The sequence below is a fragment of the Chaetura pelagica genome, unplaced genomic scaffold (genome assembly GCF_000747805.2).
Source record: "Chaetura pelagica isolate M959 unplaced genomic scaffold, ChaPel_1.0 scaffold72, whole genome shotgun sequence".
Classification (NCBI taxonomy): Eukaryota; Metazoa; Chordata; class Aves; order Apodiformes; family Apodidae; genus Chaetura; species Chaetura pelagica.
The window spans coordinates 3,442,230-3,465,580 of NW_009952560.1; the positions used below are offsets into that span (position 1 = coordinate 3,442,230).

The following is a 23,351-nucleotide window of genomic DNA, read 5'->3' on the forward strand; positions in this document are numbered from 1 at the left end:
GGAAAGAGTAGTAGGACGGGTGTTAGTAAATAGAGCAGAGAGATAAAGGAGGAAATACTACTTTTTTTCAGTACAGTCCTGGCTGTGCTTTGCGTCAGGGAACGGCACTTCAGCCATTGGAAGCAAAGGAAGTGTTTGCTGGCAGTAGTTGTTTTCTTCCCTATAGTTGTCGTGACCAACTAAGCCCACCCTTCAATCTAGACATCTCTTATTCATTGGAAAAGCAAAGTCCTTGTCTCCTTTTCCTTTTTAACTTTCAAAGATCCATGTAGAAGTAGTGCCAGCTTTAAGGTTTGTTGTTTGTTTTTTTTTTAGTGAGAATTCTGTAGGAAGTGAGGGTTGTGCTGCAGGGTTTGTTAATTTGTAGGTCCAGGATAACAGACTGACAGCTTTCTGGAGCAGTATGATTTTATGGTCTGGAAGCATTTAATTACATCTGAATTTTAATGACCTGTAAAGTGACCTTCAGCAGAAAACCAAAAAAGGATGTCACAAAGTACCTGGCTGTGAGTTAATGATGCTTATCTTGTTGTTTGTTCACTTTTCCACAAAATCAGCAAATAACTGTGGTTATCATCTATGAAGGTTCATTTGTGCACTTTTATAGTGTTATTTGACTTGAAAAAATTATAAAGTTCCTGTTTCCTGCAATAGTTGAGCCTGTTTATTTTGACATTGCGCAAAACTACTGGGTTTTGAACTCTTAAGAATGCAGCAATATAGCACATTTTAGCCAGTGTTGTAAGACAGATGGATCCCTAGTGTCAGAATTTCTTTGTTGTGTTTTTGTGGCAGACATGGATGAAGGATATTTACAGTTAAAAAAATGAAGATGTCACTGAATCAGATTTATCTGATGTGAAAGTAAAGCACAGCAGTGTTGTAGCCAGGAAAATATGACAAGTTTCTTTGCTGGTTTGGTATTGGAATGATCTTGGATCTTCAATAGATGTGGAGTGGTTTGCTTCTGGTGGGAAGTACGTTTAGGAAGATGTTCTATGTGGAGTGTTAGAAGGACTTTTGTACCTTTTGAAAAAAAAAAACCCAGTAGTAATAACGATACTTGAATATCTACAGTGGAGAAAGACATCTCTGTGGATACTTCCTCTGTGAGAAGACAGGTTTGGTGTAACCATTCTCCAAAGTTAATATCTTTCTTTAAAGTTTGTGATAAATTACAATGCAACAGTGGCTTTAAATGTCAAGCTGAGACAAGTCTGGTTTGATGCAGGTGAGTCTTTTAAATTTAGTTTACCCTTAGTACAAAAATAGTCTTGCTATTGTCCCTGTTGGCACTACAGCTCTTTTCATTCATTCCTTGTCAGTTAAGAAGAGAAATACCAGGCAGTGCTAACTGTTGATCAGATGCATATGTTATCTCTGACTTAATTACTGGTAAGGGTAATGTGGTGTGGATGGCTGATTTTCTTTCTTTTGTCTCTTAGCAACAACTTGAAGAAGAAGCTGCTAAGCCTCCAGAGCCAGAGAGACCTGTCTCCCCCCCTCCAGTGGAACAGAAGCACCGCAGTATCGTCCAGATTATTTACGATGAGAATCGGGTGAGTGTCCTTCTCAGTTGACTGAGTGTACCTGCAGGTCTGACCCACTGTGCTCAAATTCACTGTGTCTTAATTCACTTCCACGGGGCAGTTTTTGCTTGTCCTGTTTCACTGGTTTGCCTGCTCCTCCTTTCATGTTAATTTACTTCTTTAAATGAAAGACACTTGCATGATATTTTTATTTTTCAAACAGAATCCTCCTCCAGTCTAGGGAAACACTTCTATTGGTTTCATTGGACCTCTGTGTTGAGATATAAGTGTCTGTTTCTGCCTACACACACGCACACGTATATACTTATAGATAGATATTTTTGTGTGTACATATATAGAGATGAATATAAAAAAATGCTCCAGAAATTTATCTTGAATTCTCTTTTCCCCACATAAATACTGACAAGCTTGTCTGAAGACCGAACACTTATATTAGCTGAGGGGGAAAAACTGCACATGTAAGATTCTATACCTTCTTTTTAAACTCTGACTTCTGGCACTTCAGATTTGGGTAAATTAACAGATATGAGGAAGTATACATAGGTGAATTTGAACTAATGTGTTGGGTCATTTCAGATAACCTTGTCTGCTGACAGAGGCCTTTGGAAGCTTGTACAGGCTTGAAATTCCTGAAAGCCAAATGTCTTATTGAGTCCTGCCTCCTTTAGGGTCAGAGTTATTCTGAGGTCTTTGCCTGATGTGAGGGCACGGCAACCTTAGACATCCTTCTGTGTCAAAGGTTCTCAATCACATTTATTCACACTCCCAGACTGCAATTCAAGAAGTTTACTCTCTTTAATTCCATTTTTTTCAAAGCTACATATACTTTTGTTTTACTGGACACCTTTCTTCCTCTTAGTAATTACATTTGCCATATTATTTACTGAATGCATGTTCTCTGTGAGCTGCAGAGATCAGTTTCTGGTTTTATGCTCTATCAGCTTCCAAACATGGGGGTCAGATTCAGGTGCAGGTTTCTTGATTTGCTGAGGCAACATTGTGGAAGCAGGTTAAGAAGGATATAGTGTGGTCACACAGGGCTTTGGTAGCCAGTAGAAGTGAGAGAGTTCAGATACACTTTTGATATTAACTTCTGATTTACTTTAAGTATATTCAAAACATCTTATTTTCAGAAAAAGGCAGAAGAAGCTCACAAAATTTTTGAAGGTCTTGGTCCAAAAGTTGAACTGGTAAGTTGTGTGTTTTGGTGTGGACATTTTTTTCTGTTTTCTGTGTTGCCAATGTTGTCCTCCTGTCTGCAATTCTGTTGTGATAAACAGATGGAGTTCTATGTTTATGTATAGAAGAAGTGTTTAAATACACTGGTGAATTGGGGATTGAACAAACTGATTTGCCATGTAAGTGTAATACCAAAAAAAAAAAAAAAGAATGTTATGTAAGTATATGTTACATAGATAAGTATCTTATATGTGTATCTTATATAGATAAGTAACTACAGTGATTAAGTAATTAAATCTCTGCTTTGTGTTGAGCACCTTCTAGTCCCTTCAGATTTCTGCATCTCAGTTTGTGTGCAAAATTGGCAGAATATTAAAATATTGTGAAATATTTTGCATATACTTTTAGAATTACATGTGAGGAAAAGTACTGAACATACCTTTCTAATCCCAAATTGTAGCCCCTTTACAACCAGCCATCAGACACGAAGGTCTACCATGAGAACATCAAAACGTAAGTGCTTTACTATCATGTCATTGTGCCCTTTAAGGGGCCCAGACTCAAACATCCACTCACATTTTTGGCTGCTGTGATTTCCAGATAGGATGTGTGTACTTCAAAAGTATTTAAAAGCTCCCAGTCTGTGTAATTTGCTGATTTCCATGTTGTAGAGCAGTGCTGCAAGGAGAGTTAAGGTACTGAGGGCAAAGGGAAACACTAACTGTGCATCATAACTTAAAGATTAAAATAAATCACAAAGCTTTTATTTTAAGTTGGTACTGCTGGTATTTTTCAAAGTCTGAAATGCCAGATTCAACCTAAATAGGCCTAGTCAGCTTTTCCTGAATGTATTATTCAAATAAGTGTTTAAAAGTTACTTCTCTCAATACATGGTAGGAGCAGTCCTATGGTCCTGAATTTTTGTTATTATCTATTTATTTATGGACTGAACCATGTACTCATTTGTTGTGATGAGCTGCAAGCAGAGTTGTTGCATGCTACACTTGGTTGCTAGTTAGGGCAAACCAAATTCTGGTTGTTTTTCTTCTGGCAAAAATGTGCATTTTTAGGAAAAGGAATTATTTTTTTCTTTTCTAATATAGAACTTGTTTCTCAGATTTGTATGAGCTAATTCACTAAATCAAATATTGTTTATAAATGGAAATAAAGTTTTAGTAGATTAATTTTTAATTGTGCTTAATTAAGCTTATTTGTCCTCAGATTCAAATTTCCATTAAGTCGCATCTGATTACTTGTAATGTTTCAGTTCTGCAAAGATGATGGTGAACTCATTTATCTACAGAATTAATTAGATGATCATTTCATCAGTAATTTTCCCTCTGCTTTCTATCCCTGAAAATATATTTCATAATAATGATCTGGCATTTAGAATCCATATGGTCTTTGTTGAGTAGTTTTTGAAGTGCTTGATTCTGATGTAGTTCACTTTTTTTTCCCCCCAATTTTGTTTTCCAGAAACCAGGTGATGAGGAAGAAGCTCATACTGTTCTTTAAAAGAAGGAATCATGCAAGGAAACAACGGGTAATGTGACCATTCTTTTGGGCACAGGGTTGGTTTTCTGTCTGGATCCTTGACTTGCATTATCAAACATGTGATGTAAAACCCATTGATGTAGCAAATTAAGATCTTAAGCTAAAATTCTGTTGATTCCTTGAAAAACAAATTTCAGGTTTCCAGCTGTAGTTTGTTGATTATTTGAGTGAAAAACATTTAGAGAGCAGTAAGGAAAAAGCTTTTTTTCTTTCCTTTTCTTAGAGTATTTTGAGTGGAAGAGACAGTGAAAATCTTTGTCATGCCTGGCCTCTCTCTGAACTTCTTCTCTCATACAGTAGCTGTAGTAGCTGAAAGTTCTTTAAAGTTAGCTTTTTAAATAAAATGTGTATGTTGGATACCAGTGTTAACTGACTTAATGTTCTCTCTTGCATGCTGTTGTAGCCAGTGGCATGCAAAGTCCAAGGGCTGCTTTGGGTGATGTCTGAAAGACCATTTTTTTAATATTAAGAATCAAATTGGAAGATTCCTCCATGAAAATGTAGTGATGTATTTTTCTTCTTACAGCCCAAGGTTTCTTTTAAGTGGGAGCAGCTCCCTCCATATTGCTGAGTTTAAGGACTTCAAGCCCCATTCTGTTAATTAAAATTGTGAAATAAAACAAAATTTAAAAATTAAACCAATTTACATAATTAAAAGCCTGGTACCAGAAGATGTGAGAGTTCTGGAAGGCAGTATTAACAGTTACCAAACAACACTGTGATGTGTAAAGCAAAGAAATAGTCTGTAATATTAAAAAATGTACATTTTTTATATCCACTTCCTCACCTTCTCTGCTGAAAATTATGTGTCATCTTCAGAATAGAAGAGCCACTAGAGGAGGAAAAATATGGAGTCCATCCCTGTTCTGTGCACTGATCACTTTGTGTGTTTGTGTTTAGTTCAAGGTTTACCTTTGTAATTTAACAGGAGCAGAAAATCTGTCAGCGTTACGACCAGCTGATGGAGGCATGGGAGAAGAAAGTTGACAGGATAGAAAATAATCCACGCAGGAAAGCCAAGGAGAGCAAAACCAGGGAATACTATGAAAAACAATTTCCAGAAATCCGGAAGCAAAGAGAACAGCAAGAACGATTCCAAAGGTATTTCCTTGGATTTGAAATATTCCTCTAAAATATCTCTTAGGATGTAAGTTTTGTGATTATTCATAATAAAATGGGTTCAGCTTAATGGTTAAGTGTTATGTTAATCACTTTAAAAAGGATATTATTGTATAGCATAATGTAGAATGTTCTTTCACTTGTTCTCTGTGTTTCACAGCATTGAGCTCAAGTTTGAGTTCACATCCCAAGGATCTTCATGATTCTCCTTGTAGATCTCCTTAGGTCTTGCCCCTTCTTGCTCCTCCCTGTCAGCCCTGTCACCTCATCAGTTTGGTGTCCTTTTGGGCTGCTTTAGTGGTCCCCAAATTGTTCCTTTCCTGTCCTACTTTTTAGATCTGCCATCAAAACCCGTATTTTCCAAAAGAAACACAGAAAAAGGGCTAATTAGCAAAGCCTGGTTAGGTTGTGGTGCTTGGTGAGGCTGTGTGAGTTAAGCTGTTTAGGTGCACAAAGAGGTTTGTGGAGTTGGTCTTCAGATAATGGGAGCATCAACTGCACACCAGCCTGTTCATTTTGGGCCTACACCCTAGTTTAAACTTTAGTATTTTTCTGTTACTGTATGTCTGTGTTACTCCTTTTTTCATGATCCCTATATTCACTAGCCTACACACTCAAAATAATTGGACTTCTTTATTTAACAAATTGAGTGATCTTTTTTTGTACTTGCCATGTAATTTTTATCCAGACATTTTTGCTTTTTGAAGTGTGCAAGCTACAACAATTATGTCCCTATTATTTAATTTTAATCTCTCAGACATTTGTTAAATGGAAACTGTACAAAGAGTCTTAAAAGGAATGAAGTGCAATTCATTTGAGAGTTCAGTTTATCTACAGTAGTGTAGGCAGTGCTTTATCTCAGAATTAGGTCAAGTTTGCTTCAGTTGTGTTCAAATGTGTTTATCTGATGTTTAAGATAATTTTAATACACCTTTGAGAGTTCAAGCCCCATAAAGATTTCATCTCATTATCTCTTCTAGCCATCTGTCTAAACCCCCTTTCTTCATAAAAGATAGGAAAAGCAGAGAGTTTGCAATATCTGGCTTTGTGGAATCAAGAGAAAAAGAAAGTAAATGGTTAGGATGGAAGCAGAACTCCTCTCTATAAAAAGCTTTTACTTTAAGAATATATCACATCTTTGTAATGACAAACTACTAGTTATGTTCTCTAATGCAATGGAGCTTTGTCTATAGCTGGGCTTGTGATACTATTGCTGAGTAAATACTAAGGGGTTTTGGTCAAATTTTGTGCAAATTGATTAGTTCAGCAAAATCTTTGAGCAAATGAACGTTCACTGATCATTACACAAAACATCTTGTCATTGTTGTGTACAAAATCTGAAAATGCAGCTGTTTTCCACTTTGTCCTTACTACTTCTGTATTCCCCTCATTCTAGGGTTGGTCAAAGAGGGGCTGGACTTTCAGCAACTATTGCTAGAAGTGAACATGAGATTTCTGAAATCATTGATGGACTTTCTGAGCAGGAGGTGAGGCTCTTGTCTGTACTTTGCTATGGAAGCACAGCAAATGACTCCAAATCCTTTTACTGGCAGTGAAAGGTCTTTCAGAGGGGTTGTGGTTTTGATACCAGAAACCTTTTTTGGGCCGGTTTGGGGGTGGAATCTGAGTGAAGTTTGCCTTGAAATGGGTCTTACAGTATTTTTCTTTTAAGGGTTCTGCTTTCTAATTGTGTCTCCTAGCTTTTTCTTATGTGTCTGTGTTCACTGCAGCCTTGCTACAACCTAGTTTTTTACAGCTCTTAACAAACATGTGAACACTCTTCCTTTCTACAAGCCTGCACCATTTTAGTTATTCATCATCTGCCACACACTTCCCTTTAGCTGGTGGTGTCAATGATAGTGACAACTTCCAGAAGAGTTGAGAAGTGGACAAAAAAAAAAGAGGTGTCAAACGATGAATGTATATTGTCGTGGAGCTTTAGTTGTGTGATACAAAGAAGTGTGTGCATTAGTAGCAATTTTTTATCCATTACTTTTTCTTCTATTCTTTGCCTGTAGAATAATGAGAAACAAATGCGTCAGCTCTCGGTCATTCCTCCCATGATGTTTGATGCAGAACAAAGACGAGTGAAGTTTATTAATATGAATGGTCTGATGGAGGATCCCATGAAAGTTTATAAAGACAGACAGTTCATGAATGTCTGGACCGACCATGAGAAAGAGATTTTTAAGGAAAAGTAATGAGCTTTCTTATCTTTTGTTTTTATTACATTGCAAATGGCAGTTCAATACCTAACCCCAGAGTAAACATCAGTTAAATCGGGAATGCTGGAGCTTTTGTGCATTAATGTTTGTTATGTTGTTGGTTGGATGAAGGAAATATTGCTAAATTTTTAGACTTCTCCTGGTTTTCAGCTGAGGAGGCTCACGTGCATTTATTCCTTAAATAAGAGATTTTCTCAGAGGTACTTTAGTTCCATGATAAGATGAAAATGAGAAGAGTTGGTGTATGACCTCATTGTATCAGCTAATAGCTCATTTTAAGCACTTAGTTCAAAATTTCCACAATTTGGAAACTGGGCTTTTTAGACTAATTTCAGTTGTATAAATCAAAAGCTTGCTGATGGAACAGATTTTTTTGAAGATTGCTTTGCTTATTTGATCATGAATTACATTGTTAAATAATTTCTGATTTATAAAAGGTTTGTCCAACATCCCAAGAACTTTGGTCTAATTGCTTCCTACCTGGAAAGAAAGGTAAGATTTTTTTAATATAAGTAAAGCCTAGGGGGGATCCCTACCTTTCCAAATGTAAGTCATTTATTCCAGCATCATTTTCCCTTCCTGGGGAAAAAAAAAGTCCAGAAGTTACTGCTTTGATAGGATTCTATAATGCTTGATCAGTAACATAATCAGTGCCTGCAAGCATCTAAAAAAAGTTACTGAAATGACACTGTTAATGACAAGAAAAGAAAATGGCAGTTCATTTAGTTTTGGTCTTATTTTCTTTTTGAAGCTTCTCTAACTGTCTCAATGCTTAGATAAGGACATAATTGGCTCTGCTGAGCCACTGTGCTGAGGAACCTTCAGGGGGATCCTTCTGCTGCCTGAGTTAGTCTTTAGAACTCAATTTAGTCTGTAGAACTGGTCCTGCAGAACTGATGTCAGGAGTAATGGAGAACTAAGAACAGAAGCTGGAACACATAAAGCTATTACAATAAATAGAAGCTTTCAAACTTGCAAATTGTCTAGTACATATTATTAAATCTTGAAGACTGAAGGAGCTGAGGTGCATTATAAATACATAGGATTTGCATTTAACACTAATTTTATGCATAGTTATATTGTGATGTTTGTGTGTGAATTTACTTCCCTGCTGAGCAAACACATCTAATAACGTTTTATTTTCATCTAGGGGCTGAATAGTTAAGTATTGAGAGAAATGAAATACTAGAAATGTACTTTTCTAGGGATTAAACCAAATTTATTAATTTATTTTTGCTTTTTCACCTTAGAATGTTCCTGACTGTGTATTATATTATTATTTGACTAAGAAAAATGAAAATTATAAAGCCCTTGTGCGAAGGAATTATGGTAAACGCAGAGGAAGAAACCAGGTATCTTCAATTTATGAGTGATTTGGTTATTCTTATTTATTGTTTCCGATGTACAGATGTCTTACTATCCATTATAGCAAGTATATATGTGTGAGGAGGGGGGGGAAAGGAAAAATAATTATTTTTCCTTTACTGAATTGTTGCCCTTTTTATGTTTAAGCAATCCTGACCTCAAGGGTGTTCTTGGTTACATTATTTTTAATTCTGTGGAATATCTTCTTCTTTTGCACTTTTGTATCTTTTTAAAATATGACAATTCATTTTATTTGAGGACTTTGCCATAGCCATTGAAGTTGAATCCTTCATTAAATCCTATCTTAGAGCCAAGAGAATTTAGGCTTAGCACGTGACTCACACTGGAAAATGCGATGACAGTATTGTGCTTCTGTGGTGCAGTTGAACTTAAACCTTTTAAATTATGGAGTGATGTTCTAAGAGAAGAGATAATAGCACAGAAGACTTACTTGTCTGTACCTCACAAATTATGGTTTGCTTGGCATTAGGTCATTTTCATTATGCACAGGATTTAGAGCTTCTGTTCTGACTAATTGTGAACTGCTGTGATGGGAGAAATACTGGAAATATCCTGTATTTTGATAGAACTTCTGTTAGACTTTCCAAGCCTAATAATGCTTTTTAATAGGAAAAGGGTATTGTTGTGTGATTAGTGATGGTGGAAGATGCTCATTAAAGTATGGATAGATGACAGATAGAAAGAAGGTTGTTCAAAATGTAGGCAGTTGCTGTGGACACTAAATGCCGATAATATTGCTGTTTTAAGTGGCTCAATTTCATGTTCCATGGTGAAATGAGATTGCTGTGATCATAGCAAGTACACAGATGTTGAGCAGGATCTTTGTCCTGTGCTGTCCTTCTGCAGCTGTGCTAAGAGGTGAGGAGACAGAACTGGCTCAAGCCTTAATGCAATGTAGCTCTGAGTATTGAGATATTCAGAAGAACATCAGAAGAAATAGATATTAATATTTAAATATGTATATTTAAATGTCTTTCAGTGTTGTTAAACTGTAGAATAGTGGTAGAATTCAAAATTTGGATGGATTTCTCATTTCTCAATCCATAAATGTTTGCTTTCCTTTTCTTAAATTACAGCCCTGTACACCAGGGCATTGATTTGTGAACTTGGCTCTCTACAAAAGGACACCCAGGGTGCTCTGCTTGACTTTGTAACTGCTCCTCTGAATACTGATTTATGTGTGAACAACTAAATACATGAGTTGGAACACTGGAGCTGCTGTTCATTCAACTCAAATTACTTGCTTCTTGAATTTTAGCAGAGCTGTAGGTCTTAATTGCTCATTGTTGATGCACGTTAAGTGCTACAGCAGACCACTAAAATGTGGGCAACTGCTTGACAGGCTCAGTGTGTGCTGTGTTAAGGGTGCAGGGAAGTGTCAGAGCTTGTGGGTCTGAAGAATGTTGAGGTAAACTTGCAAACTCCAGGAAATACTCTCAACATTCTAAATGGGAAATGTTACCATTTCTACAAGTTTAAATTCAGACCTCTATAGGTCAGCAGGAAGGAATTGCATGGTCCCTAAAAATCATGTGTATTTCTTTAATTGAATCAGTGATAAATTAACAGCATCTATTACGGCTAGTAAAAAATAACTTGAGAATGTTGAACTGCCTTGCTTGCCAGAACTTTTATCTTATGATTGCAGAATTCATCCCTCTCTCCCTCCCACACCCCAGCTTTGTTTGAAGCTGGTATTTTTCACATCTCTCAGTAGCAACCTGAAAGTTCCTTGCTGAATGGCAAACACCAGTCATGTAAGGTTTTTGATGTGCTTTGAGATGGGCTTATGCCAATAACAGGTGCTTGAGCTTAAACTCTTAATAGTTCATATATTTTTATAAATCAGAAAGCAAGCAAGTGGAATATTACAGTGGAGGAGCTATTAATCATGGTAATGATGTTGAAATCCTTCAGAGAATGTAGTGGGTCCAGCTTGACTTCAGTTTCAGTGTGGAGGCATTTCCTTCAGAGAATGTTAGATTGAGGCATGTCAAGTGAAGAGATGTTTGGCTTACTGAATTCTGATACATTTTTGTCTTCAAATAGGTCTAGGAAGGACTTTTTAGAAATTGCTCCATAAGCTGTTCCAGAACACTCATGGGGGCAACTAAACGAGAGCATCTGAAACCAAATGTGACTTCAAATGAAGAGCAAGTTCTTAGCATAGTATTGGAAGAAAGCAGGGTGCTTTTACCTGGAGTTGAGGGGATTCCTTGGGGATCTCCTGGAAGGAGTGAAGTTTTTCATTGAAGTTGGGTAGCAGAGGGGTGTGTTTCTGTGGCCTGGCTGCCTGGTCAGCACAAACACTGCCTGGGTCAGGCTGTGCCTTCACAGCAGGTGGCCCAGTCCAGTGATCTGACTAGACAGAAATCTGCTGGCTGTGACAGGCAGCACACCAGGCTCGCTGGGGTATCCTGGGGTGACCCCACAGAGATTAAAAGGTTGGATGTGAGACGGGCAACTCTGCTGTAGGCAGCTTAAGTGGCAGAATGACACAATTTCCTGGAATAAACACGTTGCTGGGTCAGGCAGCCTCTGCTAAAGAGTCGTGTGATTTCGGTGCTGGTGTGGGCTTTGTCCTTTTGAATCGTACCCCGAATTAAAGCCCGTCCCCTTGCCTGGATAGTAAAAGTTTTAATCAACAGATGAATGTGCAGGTACGTCGCTGACCGAGGCTTCAACTGTTTTAAGGTTTGTGTTTAACCTGCACTTGACCTATTGATTATGCATGTTCAATGAATTCACTGTGAAATAGAGAACCTGTTATTTACAAAGTGGGATGTTAAATGAGCCAGGCAAAAAGAGCAGAGGATTTTCAGTAGCTGTTTTGTAAATTGCTTGTATGTAAAATGCAGATTTTATTTTTTACATTTTTTTCTTTTCTTCTGAAAATGCAGGTTTTAATTCCTTTCTTTTGAGGCCAGTCTGTTTAACAAGACAGAAATAAATTATCATAGCATGTCTCTGACATCTTGCTTGAAGGCAGTTTTTTGCATAACCAAGTGATGCTGGCATCTTAAATGCTAATAATCTGCAGCAAGATGATAGTGTTCAGTGTTTGGGTTTTCTGCTCCAATTCACATTATTGAAGTGTTGAAACCAAGTCTTTTTTGTGACTATTTCCAGCCTCAGTTTTGCTAGTGAAAGAGTGACACCTGCTGCTACACTTACAGGAAGGTTGGTTCCTCTGTGAAAAAGCCTTTTTTGAGGATTTTTTTCAGTGGACTGTAAATGTGAGTTAATGGAGTCCTGGGACAGCAATCCTGTAGCTCTCTGCCCTTGTCTTTCCGTGAATTGCCAAATGTACTTTGGGTATTTATTTGGAAAGTTGCTTTATATAAATATTACATGTATTTCGCTTCTTGAAGTTGACTCACAGAGTCTAATGCTCATAAGGAACAAGTTTGTTCTGCACACACCAAATTGGAGTGGAGAGTATCTGGGTTTTGCAGTTCCTCTGGAGGGGTGACTGGAATGAAGACTGACAGAGGTTTTGTTTTACCCATTCAAGCCCCTTCATTGTAAACCCCTGTGAGTAGTTCCCTCTGTGTGGCCATATCCAGCTCCCCACCTTCTCTTAGATTCTGTTATTTCTTATGGAAACATATTTAAGGCAGAATTTAAACTCTAATAATGCATTTTAGAAAAGCTTAGGTATTTTCAAGGGAGCAGGAAGAGAACTTTCTTTCCCCTCCCTCTCCCCTCACCTTTAATTGGAGTCCTGCCTGCTATAACCTCACCTGCAGCCTCAGGCTTTCTTGTCTCATTCTTGTATGGTCCCTAGTACCAGCTCCTAGTAGAAGGCTTGGATTTTTCTGTGCCACTCAGGTGATCACCTTGTTAGAGATACTATCCATGTAGTATTCATGTCAAGGCTATTGTTAATCTTTTGTGTGTGTGATAAGGAATAGCAAAAGCAATGGCACAATTTTTTCTAAATTTTGTGTTGGTTTGTTTTGAAGCAACTATAAGGGACCCTGCTGGTAATTCTATGTGTTCACATTAAATAACAGAATTTTTTTTTCACTAATTCTTGTTTGGAGCAGATTGTTTCTTCTGGAAAGTTTAAATCAAATGTATGTGCTTTCTAAAATCACCTTGCACATGGTAGTCACCTGTATTGCTTTGAAAGATGAAGAGTGAGGCTCCCTTAACAGGGAATGTGTAGAACAGTATTTTCTGCTTTTTTCCTTACGATAATAATGGGTAACAAGAATTAATTTGTCATTTGTCGGTGCTGAATGTGTTTGTAAAATTATAATCTCAATGAAGACTGTAGGGGTTTTTTTTTAAAAGAAAACTTCTAGGCTATAATTTTCTGGAAATGTAAGTCTAAAATTCCTGACCCAGTTGTTTGAACAATTGTATTTCTTAATTACCAGAGACAGTTTTGAGAAGGTGACTTAGAGTTGCTCATGATTTTTATCCTTCTGCTTCCAAGTTGTAAGTGATCGTGTTTCACTGTTTTAAAATGGACAGTGTTAAAAATAAAGTTGGAGAGGAGCAACACCATTACTACACAAGATGGTCAGAGCTCCCTGAGCACTTCCAAAACGCAGCTGTTCATTTTTAGTGTGGCATTCAACAGGGACACATGGATGTGCACGTTGTCACCTCTGTGCTCTTGCTGCAGAAGCAGCCTGGACCTCCATGGAATTTATAAGGCAAAACAGCATATTTGATTGGGGCAGCTGCCCAGGAGAAATACAAGAGAAAATAAACTGAGAGGATATACAGCTAATATATAAAAATGGCACATCCTATGGCAAAGGGGACTTATGAAGCTTGAGAGCTGATGGTTAGAGCATCATGTTCATTTTGATTTCAGGGAGCAGATGGGTGTTATAATTTTTGGCAGAGAGGTGTTTTTGCTGTTACATTGACCAGTGTGCAGTGACTGAATCTTAATCTATTATCAAGTGGGAGGTAAGGCAGCATCAGTGTTTCTGCTGCTCTGCGTACAAGTCACTGCACCTTTTTATGACTAAGTTGTTATAATGTGTAAATCCTGTTTTGTTTCAGCAACAAATTGCTCGTCCTTCTCAAGAAGAAAAGGTAGAAGAAAAAGTAGAAGAGGAAAAAGCAGACAAAGCAGAGAAAAAAGAGGAGGAAAAGAAAGATGAGGAGGAAAAGGACGAGAAGGAAGAATCTAAGTAAGTATTTGAACTGAAAATGCATTAATTCACTCTAAATTGTGGGGGGTTTTGCAAAGATCAGAATAGAATTTGCATCAGCTTGACAGTGAAATCTGAACTGAAAACTGTTCCTATTTGGTTTAGGTTTTGTGCATTAAACAATTTTTTTAACATATTAATTCCTCTGTCTTGCTAAATTAATCAGACTGGTGAAAAAAGCCACAGGTTGCGGGTTTTTTTGCACATGTAGTTTTTCATACTGTGTTGATTTGTTTTTTTTCATATGCTCTATCACAGTGTGCATATTTTCTTTAAAGTTTATTATATTGTGCACCTGTCTTATTCTCTAGAAGCTCTAAATCGTGGGCAGAAAGGGAAGTCTGTCTCACTAAAGGCATCTTTTGAGTTCCTGCAGTTTCGTTTGTGGTTTGTTCTGGGGTACTTTAACACTGATGTTCAGGAATATCTTCCCATCATGGCTATCTGAATATGACTGAACTGTATTTTAACTCCTCCCAGAGAGAACACCAAAGAAAAGGACAAATCTGAAGCTGCATCAGAGGAAACAGAGGAGAGGGAGCAGGCCACTCCTCGGGGCCGAAAAACTGCCAATAGCCAAGGTCGCCGTAAGGGCAGGATCACCAGATCTATGACAAATGAAGCTGCACAAGCAAATGCTGCTGCAGCTGCAGCCACTGAAGAACCACCACCACCTCTTCCACCACCACCAGAACCTTGTGAGTAGCATTTATAGGACACTCAGGGACCCAGCTGGCCATCAGGCTCTTCAAAGGCAGAAGACTGTTCTCTCTGCATGCAGTGCACTTTTAAAAATATATATATCTTTATTCTTAGGCCTGCTTATAATTTTATGACTGTGTGGTGCTGTTAAACTTCATGAGTGTAACTTCATGAATAGTTTATGTGTAATCAGATGACTGTTAGAACCATGTGGGGGATGAAAAAGGCAGTTGAGCCTTTCTGTGATAACCACGTTTTCTCTCTTTGCAGGGTTCATGATGGGTCTGAAGAGATCCAAATGCTGTTGACACAGATTGACTTTCAGGCTGCAGCTCACAGAGTTTATTGTTAAATAAGTAGGCCTGATATTTGAGTACTTTAGGGAATTTCATAATCTGAAATGGATCCTAGCAAGTTGTTTTTGTTGTTTCTGCATTAGATGACAAGAAACTTCTTTAAAATGTTACTTTCTTGGCTTGTGGAATTAAAAAAGACTGCTCTCTCTGGCTGCATTGTTTAAAAGGCTGATGTAATTTGTGGTGGTGCAGAAATACCAGCACCAGAACACCTTGTGGCTAGTAAATAATTATCCAGGGTAGCAGGGCAGTTGTTTTTTTTTCCCTTGCAGTGCTCTGCTGTGGCAAAGTTTGTTGTTGCTGGCTCTTAACAGGGTAGTTACAGCAGCTGCTATTCTAGAATTTGTAACAACTCTTGCTGCTCAGATATTCTGCATATCCTAAAGACCAAAGTGGGTAAATCCATCCTCATTTGAAGCGTAAACATCAGAGATTGTGAAAAACATCCTTGCTCAGTTGTTATGGTGGGATTTTGTCAGCAACTAGGCTAAGGTGACAGGGAGGGTTGCTTTGCTTTATTTTAAATGGTTTTGCAGGGTTTTCTGGAAAATCCAGAAAAGCTTTTCAGTGGATCATATACTTTTTTGTGTCCTAACTTTGTTGTTTGTTAATGGAAGTTGTTGAAGGGTCCATGCTGCTTGCTGTGCATAATGGCAGAGGTTTTGAAAAGAAAATGGAGCCTGTTGCAGCTTATGCCATTCAGAAATTGAAACAGAATTATATCAAATCCAGAGAAGTGAATGAGAAGTATTTTGTGTTTAATCACATTTAGTTTCCTGATTGTTTTCACAAACTGGCTGTTTTCTTTTATTTTTCTCAGTTTGTCCAGCAGGAAACTCAGTAAATATAAGAATAGTAGATTTCTTGATATCCACTAAACGATAAATAACCATTTCAGTATTTTCCACTGGAGTCAGTGAAATAAGATGGAACTAGTTTATGGCACGTGGGATTGCTGCTTTTAGTAGTTGATGGTAATTACTGACAGTTTACTACAATTGTAGTGATAAATATATCTAAGTTACTTACAAGTCTTCCCTGACAGATAATAATAATTTTGTAGGTAGAATAGTTTTTAACAGTTTTCTGTGCTGAGATTGTGGTGGTTCCTATTATACCTCTGACCTGGATTAGTGGAGATTGAATACTTCCCACTGACAAGAGCAGCTTTCCCATGTGACCTGAACAAGCCTTAATGTGCATGGATTAGGTGGCTGTGGGTTGCACAGTTTGTGCCATAACAGTGAATTCTGCTCTTTGCTCTGATCAGTGTCTTCCTCTTTCAGCTTCTGCAGAGCCTGTGGAGACATCCCGCTGGACAGAGGAAGAGATGGAAGTTGCTAAGAAAGGTAAACCTTTGAAAGCTTTTTACTTACTTCTGAATAATTATTACTTCTGAATATGTATTTACAAAATTACAGTTATTTACTGAATAAGAGAGAGTGCAACATGACACTCACTGAATAATTTGAAATTTTCTGTTTCGTTTGGTTTTTTTTTTCTAAAAACCAAACCCAAACAGCCAACATCTTTAGCAGACAAAATCAGTTTTTTGAGACTCATGTTGACTTTTTTTTTTTATATGAGCTACTTAGAACTGTTTGATGTTGTATTTGGCCAGTGGAAGTTCGTGAAACAGATGGGAAGGTGTGTGTGTTATATGTTAATTTTCAAAGCAGTGTCTTTGTAACTTAGCAAAATTCCTTTTGTATAAGACATGCTTTTCACAGAAAAGCTAAGGTAGTCTATACTTTGTCTATTCATTTGGCAAATACTGTTACCTGTACATTTGATGCATAAAATCAATATTTTAGCAGAGATGTTACATCTTAGCAACAGCAAGGAGTCAAGTTTGAAGGCTTCCCAAGCAGACACTCAGGTTGACACAGCTTTTTTTGGCCCCCCAAGCAGTTATCAAATGCATTGTCACAGTGAGAGTTCTCTTAAGGAGAGCAGTGTTGCTGTATCTTACCTTCCTGTAGGCCTTGCTGTTGCATTGATTTGGGTTTGGATAGCTGAATTATGGCTCATAGTTACTAATGGCTGTTCTGTGTTTGAACAGGCCTGGTGGAACATGGACGAAACTGGGCAGCAATTGCCAAAATGGTTGGGACAAAAAGTGAAGCTCAGTGTAAAAACTTCTACTTCAACTATAAAAGGAGGCACAATCTGGACAGCCTCCTCCAACAGCACAAACAGAAGGTAAGTTCAGTGGGCATGGAGTATTTTGCAGGGGAAAACTTGGCATCTTTCTCAAGTCATTCATCATGCCTCACTAAAACTCTTGCAATCACCACTTGTTTCCTTTTCTCCTTGTTTTTGTGTTGAGACGTAAATCTCCTAGCAAAGGCAGCTGATGCTCACTGACCTGTGATTCTAATAGCTTCTTGCCTTAAAATGCAATAGAAAATTTTCTATCAGGTACCACACACAAGCCTGAAGAATTCCTTAGTGTTCTGAAAACCATGTTCCTCATCAGTGCACCAGCAGCTGTAGAAGCTCAGGTCATTGCTGTAGAACTAAGAGAAGACCAGACCAGAACTGAAAGTTTTGGGGCATCTAAAGTAAAATCCTGAGTAGAATCTCTAAACTACTGTTTTATCCCAGCTTTCTCTCACTGAAGTGAAGAGCATCAGTGTCTGTGTTGTTCCCCAAACATCTCTTGAGTGGTTTGTTCCCAAGCTGATCAGGAGCTGCAAAAGCTGGCCTGAAGTTGAAAGACAGTGCCCCTGTGAATGAGTCTGTGCTAAACAGAGATTCTTGGTCTTTCATTTCAACCTCAGATTGATAAATGACAGTGCATGTGAAAGGAATAGTGCTTGCAGATTTTCAGTGCAAAGTAAATGTGTGTCTTTGTCAGTCATCGCGGAGGCCCCGTGAGGAGCGAGATGTGTCACAGTGTGAGAGTGTGGCTTCGACTGTGTCAGCTCAGGAGGATGAAGATATTGAGGCATCTAATGAAGAAGAGAATCCAGAAGACAGTGAAGGTAACTTTTCTAGGAAGGAAACTTGTGTGTGCACAGAAAGAGACCCATGTTTTGTGCCCAATATGTGCTCAGAAGGCTGTGTTCCACTTCATAGTGTAGTGCTCCAAGACTCTGATTCAGGTTGTTAGCAGTTGAGGGTGTAGAGTGGAGGGGAAACAGCATTTTTAGTATTGAGCAGCCTTAAGATGTTATTGCTTAGTATTTTAAGATGCTTTGACTGTGCTGTTATCTAGTTGTGTTTTGGGACAGCAGACGTATATTTGATTATTCTAATGGAGCAGTTCAGCAAAGCCTAATTAGATCTCATTTAAAATTGAACCTTTCTTTTTTCTCCAGGTGCTGAAAATAGTTCTGATACAGAAAGTGCTCCATCTCCAACTCCAGCAGAACCTGCAAAACCAAGTGAAGAAACTCCCCCTGAGAGTGCTGCTTCAAAAGTAACCACTGAGGCTGCAGCAGAACAAGAACCTACCATGAAACCTGCAGCCAGCACATCTCCCTCCTTAACAGCCCCAAGTGTATCAACAGCTGAAAGTCAGAGTCAAATCCCTGAGCCACAGGTTAAGGAAGAAATAAATAATGAGGCAGAAGAGCCTATGGAGGTTGACAGTAGAAGCCATCCAATTGAAGCTAAGCCTGTGATCACTCTTCCAGTGCATACCAAAGTAGAACCTGTAGAGACTGAAATGAGGCTACCAGAGAATATTCAAGTGAAAATAGAGAGTGATACCAAAGAGAGAGATACAGAGAAACCCAAGGAGAAGTCAGAACCAGAGGAAATGGACTATAGTCTGTCACAACAGGTTAATACAACAAGACAAGAATCCCATTCAGATAATGACTCGAGTGCCACCTGTAGTGCTGATGAGGAGGTTGATGGAGAACCTGACAGACAAGGGTGAGTTCAATTGTTGAGCATTCCAATGTTGTCATCTTCAAGAACTTCATCTTTTCAGAGAATGGGAATTGTGTTAAACAATTATCTGGAAAGGCCAGCAGCTTACTGAAACAAGGAAGATTTGCCAAAGCAGGAAAATATGCTCCTGGCATGAATTTCCATGACAAGGAGCTCTGTGGTATTTCTGGTGGGGAGGGGGAGATCTTGCTACTGCAGGATTTGTTGATATGCAGCTATTTACAAATTGGTGACCAACTAAATAACTAAATAACCTATGTGGGGAGCTTTGTAAATGCCCCTATCTGTCCACCAATAAGTTCAACAATGATTGGGTGACTGGATCTATTTTGAAGTTCTTTGCTTTGGTTTGGTCTTGTTAGTTTGTTGTTTTTACACTTATGAACAAATCTACACATTCAGAAGTATATTTGGAAAATTTTATAGTGTGATTGATTAGTGTGGGATAGTATTGATAGCATCCCTGTTAGTGAACAACTCATTGAATGTAGAGCCAAAAATTAGGAAATTGAGTTGTTTTAATTGATTCTTGCTCTCAAAAACTCAGTCTAGTAGGATACATCCAAAATGTCTTAAATATGACTGGGAAAACAGCTTTAGTAGGAGATGAAACTTGCTTTTAAAAAATAAAAATAAAAAGGGGGCATAAAATATTGATGTTTTAGTTCCCTTTTAACATTTCATGTTTATTTGCTTGTGTAACATCTTGAGTTCTGTACCCAGTTACTGTCATTGGCCCATGTTACAGCAATCAGTAGAACTGCGTCTCTTGAAGGCTGTTAATCACAGGGTAGTGGAAGGATTTCTCTTACTAGTCAGTGTCTGTAAATTAAGGAGCAGGTGTCCTGAGAAATGGATGACCTCTTTTTCCAAAGAGGTCTCCAATGTCTTAATGCAAACTTCCCAGCTCCTGGGAACTTGGCTGTAAACACTGGATAACCCACAATGAGTATATAGAGTGGGCTTAATATACATGCAGACCAAGGAGAGATGTTCAATGTCAAAAGTATCCAGTGTCATTGCTCTCTGCACGTGGTCTTTGGACCTTGCCACTTCAGACATCATCTTTCCCCTTCACAAATACACCAGCCCTCCATCTGAAAATAGTCTGTTGTGTACTACTGTTTGTTTATTTATTTACTGTGGACTAAACATATCCAGTGCTTCCTATCTATTTGTTTTGGAGCATTCTTTAGAAAGAAAGTGGCATTTTTGCAGTACTATGCTTAAAGAAACTGCATCCATGAATTTCTGGTATTAGAGATTCTGAAAACTTCCTTTGGTGTTTCTGTGTATTATAAAAATACAGCAGCATCTGTTCTGTGTTCTAGCAGATGAGTTGTGGGAAAAAATACAACATAATTCTGATTTTTCAGTTATTTGTGCAACATATTAGATGTGTTATATTTTTCAAGTTGAGAGGCATACTTTTGCCTGTAATTTATTTATTAAGATGTTTAATCTTGGTCTTTTTGGTGACGTTTTTTTCCTTCTATCTCTGTTTCCAGTATCTTCAGCAGGGAGTCAAAGCCCTCCCTGTTAAATCCCACTGGATCAATACTGGTATCACCCACGATAAAGCAAGGGCAGATGGACCTGCAGCAGCTGCACCACCGAGCTGCAGTCATACCACCTATGGTATGGGTTTGGTTTTTTTAAAGTGATGTTTAAAGGAGTATCTCTTGTCTCTAAAACTAGCTGCTACACTACAGTGGTAAAAAAAATAATGAAATTAAGAGATACATCATTTACTTTATGATGCTTTTGAGGGGGAAAGTTAAGTACAAACAAGTAAAAGCGTCAAAACAAGCATGGTCCAGGTGGAACACTCATACATAGATTACAGCTGCTGCAGTGGAGCTTGCATTGAGTAAGATGGTTGTTTAGTTATTACCTGTGTTAGTGTACCTGATGTTAACACCTCCCCAACCCTGCAGGTGTCCTGCAGCCCCTGCACTGTTCCCGTGGGCACCCCGGTGAGCGGCTACGCGCTCTACCAGCGACACATCAAAGCCATGCACGAGTCGGCGCTGCTGGAGGAGCAACGCCAGAGGCAGGAGCAGCTGGACATGGAGTATCGAAGTGCTGTCAGCCCTTGTGGCACTTCCAAGAGCCCCAACGTTGAGTGGGAAGGTAGGCATTTTCACATCCCTTGTGGAAATAACCCTGCATTCCTGGCCGTGTCCTACACTGAAAGTGTCCCCTGATAATTAGCTATTGTGTTCTGATGGCACTTGGTTGAAGGAACCTGTCTCATGTAGAGATCCTGCTGCAGTTACCGTGTTGGAGAAATTCCTTCTAGCCTCTTTAGATTAGGCAGAAAAACTGGCTCCATTTGGTTGAAGTCCAGAAGTGAGTTGTTCCTTCAGAGAGAAGTTGTTGGCCAAAAATCAGTTGTTCTATAGAAAGATTGGGAGTGCAGGTGAAAGGACCCAGATATCTGCTTGTTCTGGGGAAACTCCTCTCAGAAGCTTAAGTGAAGATGTGAGAGAATTGCAAAAGGAGTATGAGCACAATGAAGAAGAATATTTTACTGCCGTGGAGTACGTATGTGGACATTGAGCCCTGGAGCAGGGCACAGCAGTTTGATAGAGCTGTTGTGCTTTACCTTACGTGTCTGCAGAAGGGCTGGGTGAAAGGTTTTCTCTGGGGAATAGGATGGTTGGTTGCTTTTATATATATAGAGGATACTTGGAGGCAGGGTTTGGACTGAGCTCTGCCATCTGGACCGTTGTATCCTGAATGTGGCTTTTGGTGTCACCTTCAGTATGGAACAAAGCTCACAGAACCTGTCAGGGTGACTAAATAAGGACATGGCTGTCACCACTGGTGGTTACAGGAAGGTGCTTCGGATGGACAGTCTATGTTGTATCATCCAAATTGCTGCATAAGAGCCACAGGATGATTTATGAGCTTTCATATTATGCTTTCACTTTGTGTACATCAGCTATAGTTTCTTTCTTTGAACTGAGATGATTTCACTTCTATCAACATCTTGCAAATTGCAAAAAGCTTTGCAGAAGATTGCTTTTTGTTTTGTTCAAGAAAGCATGTCCTATGGCAGGCCCAGTTCTGTACTAAGTGTTTTAACTTTTACCTTGACTTGCTTGACTAGTGAAAGAACAGGTCCTCAAGCTGCACATTGTAACAGTGAAATGAACTGAGTGAGGTTAATGTGCTGAGTGTTACAATGTTAGAGATATCATCACAGTTGCATAATTCTGCAGTTTTTTATTTTCTTAGGTGTTGTTTGTTGTCTTCCCAGTATTAGCAACAAAAACTATCATGTTCTTTGAAACTCAAGTATTCTGTATTTAGTATGCATAGCAATTTTAAATTCTGTTATGAAAATTGTTCGACTTAATTACTTTTACCTAAATGAAGTGGAAGAAACAACCATTTTTTGTTGCAATAGTGAGAAGAGAGCTTGTGGATTTGTAGGGGGGAGGGTAAGATTGTGGGTTTTGGAAGTGTCTTCTTTAGGTGGAAAGTCTGGGGTTGCTTAAAAGTACCGTTTAGCTGAAACACCTGAATAACTCCTGCCTTGGCAGTGTGGGGTTATGAAGTGTGGGAAAGCTCTGGGGTGAAGTCTCTGCCAGCAAAAATCAAGGTGGTTATTGAGGCAGACAGAGAGGGAGGGAGAACACGGTTAATGTAAATGGGTTCTACAAGCCTGGACATCTTAATCTGAAAACTAGAGGAGGCTGAGATGTCATCAGATCATTACAACAGTTACTACTGAAGTAGCTGTGTGTGAAGCTTGTCTACCCACTGCTGTGTGCAGCAAAGAGACCACGGGCTGCTCAGAGACCTGGCATTGCAAACATCAGAACACCCCCTGTGTGGTGGGGCATCTTGTCAAACTAAAGGGGCTGTTGTTGAATTAGTTTATGACAACCTAAACAATACTTTATTATTAGATAATAAAGATCCTTTAGAAAGCTATTATGGGATGGCTAGAGCCGTCTTTCTTTGACTATGGAGGTTAAAGATGTAATTTCACAGTTGCAATAGACTTGTTCTGGCTTGTAGTTTTGAATACTTAAATTTTAAATTGTCCATTGCCAAGGAAAAGGAATTTGTGAAGTTCTGGTGCTGGATTTTTAATTTTCTAAATATGGTAAAAGTGTATTTTCTCGAAGTGTCTTTTCCTTTTAAACACCACTGATGGGCAATATTGGTATTTGCAATTTGATTTGT

General features: G+C 38.5%; 1 protein-coding gene across 1 annotated transcript in view; it reads left to right on the forward strand.

Moving 5' to 3' along the window:
• NCOR1 (nuclear receptor corepressor 1) overlaps positions 1–23,351 on the forward strand; it is a 51,235-nt gene that overhangs the window by 7,062 nt on the left and 20,822 nt on the right. The window contains 17 exon segments of the mRNA XM_010009086.1: positions 1,446–1,559; positions 2,684–2,740; positions 3,190–3,242; positions 4,206–4,272; positions 5,212–5,384; positions 6,799–6,889; positions 7,421–7,599; positions 8,065–8,119; positions 8,878–8,979; positions 14,039–14,169; positions 14,671–14,888; positions 16,535–16,597; positions 17,311–17,450; positions 18,109–18,235; positions 18,572–19,133; positions 20,660–20,789; positions 21,089–21,284. Coding sequence (XP_010007388.1) covers positions 1,446–1,559; positions 2,684–2,740; positions 3,190–3,242; positions 4,206–4,272; positions 5,212–5,384; positions 6,799–6,889; positions 7,421–7,599; positions 8,065–8,119; positions 8,878–8,979; positions 14,039–14,169; positions 14,671–14,888; positions 16,535–16,597; positions 17,311–17,450; positions 18,109–18,235; positions 18,572–19,133; positions 20,660–20,789; positions 21,089–21,284 — 2,458 coding nt within the window.